Consider the following 9,766-nt stretch of genomic DNA (forward strand, 5'->3'; position numbering starts at 1 on the left):
TGCACTTTCCGGTTGTTTTTTTTTTGTAGAAGAAAAACTTCAATGTCTGTGACTTCAAACCATTTTATTATTATCTTACATTTCTGTAAAACAACGTGAAGCTGAATTATGTGTGTGTACGTTCTACTGCATCGCTAACTGATGCATAATTCATCAGCCAATGTCACGATTGTCAGGACTTGAAAAACCCCATGGTTTATGCGTTTCAATTCACAACAGTAATCAATTAATAGTTAATCAATAACAGTCAATATCATCAAAGAGAAACACGTGTCGTAAATGGTGCGTCTTCATCAGTTCTGAGACACCAGGTCGAAATATTCTTAACTGTGGGTTTAGTTCAAGTTTATTAAAATTGAAAAACATTTCATGTCCTAACAATGTTCAATGTGGAAAAAATACACAAAGTACACAAGTACCTCAGCTTTTCTTACACACACACACACATACACACACACATACATGGATAAGGCTCGTTAATATTTTTTCATTCTTGACAATTTTCAAAAGCACTAAGAAATTTTTTTTTCTCTGATAAAAATATTTAAAATTCTAAAAAAAAAAAGCCAGGGTCACATGGTTTACACCTGTCAACGTCAAGTCTTTTAGATCTTAGACGTATTATTAATATTGGTTATTTTTAAAGGACATTAGAGGACAAAGGATCAGATTCATAAACATACCTGTGTCCAAATTCCACAAACACTGGAGATTCAAAAGGACGCTGTTCACTAAACATACGACAGGAGAGTAAAAAATATTTTAAAAACTAAGTCATTTCAATGTGACACACGTTTGGTTTTGTTTGTCAAGGTTTTCCAGAATTGAAATCCAGTTGTTACGCTGCAGAGACCAAGTTTGATTAACTGTCAGTAAAAAAAAAAAAGAACTACGGCACAGTCCTGCCAGAGCCGGGATTCAAACTAGCATCCTTCCAATTACAAGCCATTTCCACCGATAGGGCCGCACCAATTACGACACAAAAAAAATCAGCATCTGTAAATCTTAGAAAATACCTGAATTTTTTTAAAATTACAATAACCCTGATTTCCATTTAGTTTTTTCTATTTTATTTGTGCTTTCTTTTCTTCTCTATTACTCTGTATTTCAGGACAAAAACATGAGTGAAAACCTGGACAAATAACCTCTGCTGTGTCACCACCGACTCGTACTCCGGTATTTTTAGTGAACGGCTTCCTAAACACGATCAGAATAATACAGCAGGATTTTTTTCCACCCGAAAGTATTTGGTATAAAAGAAACAGAGAACCAAACAGTGAACAACATCAAGGCACTGGACACTGGAGACGATGGCACATAGCTGTAGGAGGAGGAGCAGGAGCAGGAGGTCAATGCCGTGGCTTTACTTCATAGACCGTTAATAAGGGACAGACGCAGCCTTCTGGTTTCAAAAGTGAAAACCAAAAAAATACTGTTAGCCACCTGGTTGAGAGTAAAGATACGTTTTTAATAAAAGCAAATTGGAAATTTCGTTTTTCTAAAAGTAGGGACACCAGGGAGTATCACGTTTGATTGATAGATGTTGAAATGTCAAAATAAAAACAGCTTGGGAACCAGACCACCTAACGGAACCAAAAGTCAATTTCTTTATACAGTCTATGTTCTCTTTACATTTAATTGCTGGCAGTATTTGTACCATCCTTTAAAATATCAACATCATCATTAATATGGCACGACTTTGATCTGAGTGAAGACTGTACTCCATTAGACAGATGAATCCCGGTGGGAGTTTGTCCCCCTGGTCTACGACATGTGCAAAACTGCACAACAACAAATGGGCAAAGACGGAGCCAGAACAGGGCAGGAGGCTACACTGGACCACAGGGTTAAATACATAAACCTGAGGCTGTTATCTTGTCTGCTCTGCAGGAAGTTGCTTTTAATCAGTGAGGGGAACGTCTCAGTTCCTCCGTTTTTTACACTTCTCAGAAGATTTGCATCCATGTAGCTCGTAGGACGGCGTGAGTAGTTCCACAAAGGCAAGGTGAAACATTTGAACTGTTGCATGTGGACCCTGCGTTGAACGCTGATTGTTCCCAGTACCATTTCTATGCTCAGTTTCAGGAGGGCAGTGTCGGGGTCCGCCTAAAAGTGACACCCATCGCTAACGATAAAACTGTTGCACTCTCAGGAGGGACAGATTTCCGGGACGTTTAAACGTCACTGTGCTTCGGGGAACTCGACGTGACTTCAGAGTCAAAACTTGTGCTTGAGGTGTCAAGTGTTTGAAAAAGTGACCTCTGCTGTGGAAGTCCGATGTTTGTGAAAAACATAAATCAGAGAAGAAAAAATAAAAACAAAAAAACAATTATGCTCTTCTTTCCGCATGTTCAACTTCACTCGGAACAAACAGTTAAAAATGGCTTTTTTTTTCTCTTTCTTTTCTAAGACTATTGAAATCTCTGAGCAGATCTGCAAACCAACACCACAGCTGTCACTTTCAATCCAAACGTTCAAGTTTAACTTTAAATCCAAAGAAGCTCCAGGGACTATAACAAAACCCAGGCACCAGAAAATGATTTCTTGGTCGTCTGTTCTAGAGAAACTAAAATACACCACCTTTGACTTTAGTGGAGCTTTAATGCCTCTACACCTGGGCAAGGCAGCACCAGTGTTTAAACTGCAGCGCCCTACACTCAATTTGGCACACTCTGCTTCAGCAGACACTTTCATTAAAGTGCAAACAGCTGAAAACAAAACTTAACTTTAGTACAAATGTCTTTGAAGACCAGACTTGTCAAGTGGAAGGTGGCGTGTGGAAAAAAAAAAAAAAATATCTTCGAAGATCAGACTTATCAAGTGGAAGGTGGCGTGTGGAAAACAAGTGACAACTCAATGAGTACCGAGGTTGGTTTTTGATTGAAGCACCGGGGAGCAGAAAGAACAAACCTTGTGCTTTTACTTTTGAACAAACATGCAGATCCCAGAACTGGTCTGGATCCAAGTCTATGGAAGTTTCAACTTGTTCAGCTTCAGGAGTTGGTCTGAGGTTTGACTGCAGTTTGACTTTCGCAAAAACAATTTAAAAATTAAAATGCTGCATCGTATTCAAGGAAGAAGTTTCTCTGTTTTAAATAACGTCACGTTCAGGTGAGCAGTGGGAGGTAGAAGAGCAGAGAGTCACTTCAGAGTCGTCAGAAAGTTTCAGAGTCCTCCGAGTCGTTCTCTGTCGTTCCCTCACTGGAGGGTCCAGATCGGTTTCTGGGGCTTCGAGGCACCCGAGGGCCAACGCCTGGGCCTTTCCCACCCGGGTGGGGCAGTTGTCTCAGCAGGGAGCCTGGGGAGGGCGCCCCTGAGCTGCAAGGGGAGCAGAAAGGCATCATGGTAGCCAGAATGAGAGCCAGACAGTCAGCCACCTCTCTGCTAGGAGCACAAGCCAGAGCAGGCGTCAGACCTGAGGCAAAGAGACACAGAGAGAGGGAGACAGAGAGACAGAGAGAGAGAGAGAAGGAAGGACATGGAGGAAGCCGGGAGGAGGCAAAGCAGGAACAGCGGGAGACAAAGGGAGGGACGGAGCAGCATTCCATTAGTTTTCAGCCAGCTGACAGAGAGGAAGTGCGGGACAACGCATGCTACGACTGTTGGTGACATCATCAGTGCGGCAGAAACGACAACATTTAAATTAAAGTCCAACTGTAATTATAATTTCTCACAGAGAAACTTACCAATATAATGCAAACATTTAGTATTTTTGTCTAAAAAAAATGTTTTTTAATATACGTTCTAGTTGGACTTTAAATTCTCTGATACATAAGACAAACCAGCACACGCAGCATAAATTTATCTCAAATAACAACCATAAACTTGAGAAAATTATAAAACATATGTTTTATAATTTTTCACACCTAAATTAAATAAAAGCTCAAACACTTAAAGACAGTAAATTACAAATGAGACAATATCAGACTCATCTCCTTCTCACTAAATAAATCCATTGTTATCCAGGGTAAATTAGCTAAGCTAACCGCTATTTCGTTGTACCGCCGTGGAACAATGACAATAAAGACTATTCTATTCTAACAACGGCATTAAAAAACAATTAAACTAAACTTTTAATAAAATAGAAATGAAAAATAACGACGCTGGATACAGATAAAAACCACGCTAATCTACCAAAATGCTCATGCCGAAGTGCAGGCGAACATTTAAAGCTCGGCATGGACGGGTTGAGCAGCCAGACCAGACCAGACCAAACCAGATTAACCCTACCGTTCTCATCTACGGTCTGAACGTTGGCGCCTCTGGACAGAAGCTCCTGTACCGCCTTCTTCAGGCCACTACGGGCTGCCAGGTGCAGTGGACTGAAAAAAGAAAAGGCTCTCGTTCCACTGAAACAGTTTCACGTTTTTAAGCGAAGCCCAAGACCAAACAAAAACGTCACTCACGTCTGCAGCGCTGCGTTGGTTGCGTTGATGAGCGTCATGTCGGACAGTTTCTCCAGGATCAATAACACACAGTCTTCCTTTCCCTGAAGGAGAGGAAACGGAGGAGATTGGTTTAAGTAATTTCACGAGAAAACAGCATCTGTTAGTAATAACTGTCCGATAAATTTAACCTGTAACTAATGTGTTTGATGTGCCACTAGGGGTCATCAGGTGTGCTGTGAAAAATTACCAATTATCACCGAATTGGTCTAAAAACTATTATTTATTTAGACCAATTATCACCGAATTGGTCTGAGAACTATTATTTATTTAATGCACTGAATTTGTCTTTGTGTCTATGTGGCATTGACTGACAGAAAAATTAAATACTTTTTTTTGAATTACCACAAACTTCTTAAAGTGACCTTCCCCTTTCTGAAACCACAAAAGTCCACAAAACACCCCCTTGTGGTCACTTACTTTACTGCAAGGCAGATGCAGAGCTGTGTTGCCCTCTTTGTCCGTCAGGCTCAGGTTTGCGTTGCCCAACAGCACCTCTGAACGGAAAAAAAAATCACATGTGGATCTGTACACAAACATACCACAGAAGCACAAAGTACTTAAGCCAAGATGTACCCAGAACTCCCACTCGGCCCTTCTCTGCAGCCATCATCAGCGGCGTGCGACCTGATTGGTCGGCATCATCCACGGCCGCGTCGTGTGACAGAAGAAGCTGGACGCAGTCCACGTGACCCGCGAAGGCTGCAGCATGAAGAGGAGTTCTGTGGGAGACGACACTCGGGTTTGTCTGACAGCTTTGGTTTCCGTGTCTTACAGTGAGCTCATAGTAAACGAACGTCACCCGATCCCCCTGTTGTGCCTCACCTGCCCTTGGCGTCCTTACAGCCTGCAATGTCTGAGCCCATGGCCTCCAGCAGCAGGGACGCACAGGCCTCGTGATCGTTCACCCTGTCAGACAGCAGTAATCGATTTCAGAGAGTGGATGTCGGGAAACGTTGAAACAGGTACGGTATAAACATTGGTATGTGCGTCTTACACGGCGCAGTGCAGAGGAGTGAAGGGGTTTCCATCGATACAGCGACAGCCTTTCTGCTCCAGCAGGACCTCTACACACCCTTCCTGACCTGCACGCACACACACACACAAAATGAGCAGAGGAAGTGACATCAGCAGGACTAGCTTCACATGTACAACATGTTTTTAAATGAATAATTCCGTCAGAACATCCTCACTGACCGTAGTAACAGGCCCAGTGCAGCGGTGTGTATCCGCCGTTGTCCCTCAGGGGCGGCAGTGACGACGGCTCAGAGCAGGCGATGCTCAGCAGTTCGCTCAGCCAGGAGGCGTGGCCTCGGGCCGCGGCCAGGTGGATGGCGGTTCGACCCCGGGAGTCTCCGAGCAGAACAGAGGCTTCCTGTTCCAGCAGACACTGGACACACTCTTCCTGACCACACAGCAGCTGCACAGAGGAGAGGTGGAGTTTGGAGGATTCGTTCATTAAAGCATACGTTTTAGTGTGTTTTTAGGAACCTTTTATAGCTGCAAACGCAACTTGGTAAAATAGTTTCTTCTTCTGTTAGGCAGCAGCACTGACTATGTGTGTCCTGCAAGTTTGTGTATCTGAGGTAAATCCACACGTAGTATTGTAAACAGAGAAAAATCTCGAGCAAAGTAGGCGGTCAACTACCGCCATTTTTTGATGCTGTGAAAAAAAAAAATAGCTGATTTTGTCTATCATTTTTGGTACTGTTCAGTTATGTACATAAAATACTTTCTCAAAGACGGTCCGCTGTCACTGCTAGTAGCTAGCAGGCTGTGCACACAGAAACCTACATACATCATTTAATGACACTATAAATATACTTTGACTTTCAGGGAGATTAGCATCTACTGCTATAAGGTTTCTGAAGACTTTTTAATACTTTTAATAAAATCTTACCCCCAAGTTTCTGAAGACTTTTTATATATTTTTATATAATACTTTTAATAAAATCTTACCCCCAGGTGCAGCGCAGTGAGGCCATGGTTATCGGCGAAGTTAACATTAGCATCCCTCTCCAGCAGCAGTGACACGGCATCTACATGTCCTCCTGCCACCGCCAGCATCAGTGGGGTTCTAAAGATAAGGTGCATGCATGGGTTTGTGTACATGTAATGAAAAGAAAGTTGTAAAGAAAAAAAAAAAAAATCATATATAAAGAACTCACTGGCCCTGAGAGTCCGCAGCATCTACAAGCTCCACTCCGTCCGATTCATCCAGCAGGAGGCGAGCACACGTCGTATGGCCATTCATCACTGCTGACAAGAGGAAGAAAGGAAAGAAAGTGTGACGAACAATTGGATGAAATGATTCAAACTTTCAGAGTCTGATCTCACCTGCCAAGTGGGCCGGCGTTCGACAGTACTGTTTGTCAGCGGTGTGCGGCGAAGCCCCTTGGCTGAGGAGCGTGTGAACACAGTCGCTGTGGCCCCGCAGTGCGGCGAGGGCCAACGGAGTCCTGCCCACGTCGTCTCCCTGGTCCACGTGCCTCTGCCCCTGTCCCTGCAGCAGGACCTCCAGAGCCTGAGCATGGCCGTGATAAGCCTGCAGAGGGCGACAAATCCAAATGAGGTTTTTCAGAAGCTGCAGCAGAGGAACTTGGATTTTCCCTTTGTGTCAAAATAACATTTTAATGAAACCATCACTCTTTCACTAAATAACATTTAATAATAAATTTAATAAAATTTTAAATAAAATTTGTTTTATTTAATAATAATGTATCGTTATTATTATTATTGTTGTTATTATTATTTTTTTTTATTTAATAATGTATCGTTATTATTATCATTATTGTTGTTGTTGTTATTATTATTATTTTATAATAATAATTTTAAAATGTAATAATAAAAGTAATACAATTTAAATAAAATTTTAAGTATTTGACTAAAAACTCACAGCTAGATGCAGCGGACTTTTGGCATTCACAGACTCTGGGTTATCACTGTGGCTGTCGTCTCTGTCCAACAGCTGAGGGTCATGAAAAAAATGCATTGATTTCGAAGCAAATGACAGAAAAAAAAGACAAGGAAAATTCAGTATCGTCTCTATACTTTAAACAAAAATTGTAATTTGAAAGAATTTTCAGAGATTTCAGGGACGCAAACTGACCAGCTCCAGGCAGTGCCTGTGTCCGTAGGCGGCGGCGTAATGGACCGGACTGTAACCTTGTTTGTCTCTGAGCGTAAAGGCCGCTCCGCTCTGCAGCAGAAACTCCAAACATCTGCGACACAAACGCGGCGAGATCGATGTCAGATGTTAGTAAAACCGTGCGTCACGACTAACATTGGAGAAGTCGTCCAACAATTGTAGATGCAATTAGGCAGAGAGAAACCGCAGAACCTTCAGATGCCATTGGAACGTCCTGTGCAGAACTATACACCTCTAGCTGGGTGAAACGTCCAGCTAATCTTAAAACACTTGGACCTGGAAGAATTAGACTTTCAGGGCCCAATAGTAATAATTTATCCAGTGAGATCAGGAGGTTCTGATGTGATTTTTTTTCTCTCTCATGTGTGAGACTTATTTGTGTTGGACTCACAGCCCCGCCTCCTTTTCCCTTTCAGCCTGGACTCCTTCAAGCTCTGGCTCCAGAGCAACACGACGCCTGCAAGAGGTGAGGAGAAAAGGTTGGAGATTCAGGGCGACACAACAGAGAGGTGAAAGATGAGTTATAAAAAAAAATCACCCAATATATTTATCAGGAGAACTAAGGGTTAACGTGAAGTCTAAAGATGCGGAAGAACAACTGCTGCAGCGGCTGCAGTGAGGAGTGACTCACCAGTTTTCTATATTTAGGACCAGGAATCTAGGGTGCAGTGTTCCCGAGTCAAATACTCCAATAATTTTTTGTTTTGTTTTGGAAGTGTAAATGTCATACTCGACACGTTCATTTCCGTAGCTTTCCCATTACTTTACCTTCTGTCCAGGTCTGAGGCAGCAGCGTAGTGTAGCGCCGAGCGCCCCCACTGGTCAGTAGAATTGATAGCGGTGCCACAGGCGACGAGGGTCTCCAGACACTGATAGTGGCGACTCGCTGCTGCGTAGTGGAGCGGAGTCCTGGAGTAAAAACCAATCATCAAAACCCTGATGTTGTTGTTTCCTGTGACCACGTGAAATGAAATGTTGTCTCTCTCTCTCTCTCTCTCACCTGCCACAGTTGTCTCTCCTGTTGTGATCTCCTCCACTGCTGAGGAGCAACTTCACGCACTCCACGTTGCTGTGCCGCAGGAAAACAAAAACGCACCGTTAGCCATTAGCATTCTCTAATCCGAATCCTCTCATTTTGGACTGCGCAAAGTACGGTAATCTGGAGTACACACAGGCAGATTAGAGGTCAAATCTAATCTTTTTATCTTGCTGTAAGGAAGGGGTTCTCAAAGTGAGGAATGGGGCCCCCTAGGGGGCACCGAGCTATTTGAGACAGGGTATTTTTTTAGACATACAGTTGTCCCTCGATATTTCGGTTTTTGAAAACTGTATATATAAAATATACCGTATCCTGGATTTGGATCTGCAAGAGATATGGTTCGATCGGTCCAATTTTGCAACAAAATTGACGACGTCGATACAACTAGCTACTCTTCGACTGGAAAAAGAAATACGACTAGCTACTCTTCGACTGGAAAAAGAAGCAGCGGAAGCAACTGCCAATCACGCAAAATGTTTTTGAGGCCTCGCAAAAAAGAGCCGGTTTCTGCTACTACTACGGATACACCTTCGGAAACCGTGGAAGAGGTAACCCAAGAAATGGCGCCACCCTCTGGAGAGACGTAAAATCAATCATCGGCTGCGCAGTCAAAGTCGTCAATACCTTGCTCGTCATTATTTTACTGCGCATAAATATGGTGTCACTACTTCGCGGAAGTAGTGACACTGTAATTGGAATTACAGTGTACAATGAAATTCAGTGGCGTTTTATCACGACGTGAATTTGTCGACATCAGACTTCACAATAGACTCATCTGCAAAATAGTTTGGAAACCACTGGTGTAAGGCAAGAGTATTTACCGCTACTCCACTGTCACCTGTCTAGTAATTATATGCATTTGTCATGAAACATGACTATAATGACAGGTAAAACGTATAGAAATATAACACGTAGGTGGTTCGTACCCTCCAGCAGCAGCAGCGTGAAGACAGGTTCTCCCCAAACTGTCGGCCGTGTCGATCTGAAATCCTGCAGACAGGACCGAGTCAACACACATCATAAACCTACGACCTGATGGCGGGGGAGGGGGGGGAGGGACAGGACAGCACAGGGAGACGGGGAGGGCACAGGGAAGTGCAGGGGCCAGGGCCGGTACCACAGGGACACAGGGGG

At 43.2% G+C, this 9,766-nt stretch overlaps 1 protein-coding gene and 1 long non-coding RNA gene across 7 annotated transcripts in view; both read right to left on the bottom strand.

The window, feature by feature from the left end:
- Positions 1–47: 47 nt before the first annotated feature.
- On the bottom strand, positions 48–2,789 carry LOC103391641 (uncharacterized). Its single transcript, XR_522802.3, has 2 exons — positions 2,656–2,789; positions 48–2,597 (listed from the first exon to the last, which is right to left on the bottom strand). It is a non-coding gene; the product is annotated as an uncharacterized LOC103391641 (long non-coding RNA).
- A 261-nt stretch (positions 2,790–3,050) lies between these two features.
- ankrd44 (ankyrin repeat domain 44) overlaps positions 3,051–9,766 on the bottom strand; it is a 20,599-nt gene continuing 13,883 nt past the window's right edge. The window contains exons 12-28 of one of the 6 annotated variants that reach the window (XM_017039696.2): positions 9,559–9,664; positions 8,594–8,662; positions 8,362–8,502; positions 7,985–8,050; positions 7,555–7,666; positions 7,342–7,413; positions 6,783–6,990; positions 6,614–6,704; positions 6,405–6,522; positions 5,643–5,865; positions 5,443–5,530; positions 5,271–5,354; positions 5,022–5,167; positions 4,866–4,942; positions 4,407–4,489; positions 4,231–4,322; positions 3,051–3,415 (exon numbers count right to left, since the gene is read on the bottom strand). In XM_017039696.2, the coding sequence (XP_016895185.1) occupies positions 3,156–3,415; positions 4,231–4,322; positions 4,407–4,489; positions 4,866–4,942; positions 5,022–5,167; positions 5,271–5,354; positions 5,443–5,530; positions 5,643–5,865; positions 6,405–6,522; positions 6,614–6,704; positions 6,783–6,990; positions 7,342–7,413; positions 7,555–7,666; positions 7,985–8,050; positions 8,362–8,502; positions 8,594–8,662; positions 9,559–9,664 (2,036 nt within the window). In that variant the 3' untranslated portion in view covers positions 3,051–3,155. The remainder of the gene's footprint in view (positions 3,416–4,230; positions 4,323–4,406; positions 4,490–4,865; positions 4,943–5,021; positions 5,168–5,270; positions 5,355–5,442; positions 5,531–5,642; positions 5,866–6,404; positions 6,523–6,613; positions 6,705–6,782; positions 6,991–7,341; positions 7,414–7,554; positions 7,667–7,984; positions 8,051–8,361; positions 8,503–8,593; positions 8,663–9,558; positions 9,665–9,766) is intronic. The other 5 variants (XM_017039697.2, XM_008327991.3, XM_008327992.3 and 2 more) reach the window with 5 other exon arrangements.

Source organism: Cynoglossus semilaevis, chromosome 16 (assembly GCF_000523025.1).
Source record: "Cynoglossus semilaevis isolate Cse_v1.0 chromosome 16, Cse_v1.0, whole genome shotgun sequence".
NCBI lineage: Eukaryota > Metazoa > Chordata > Actinopteri > Pleuronectiformes > Cynoglossidae > Cynoglossus > Cynoglossus semilaevis.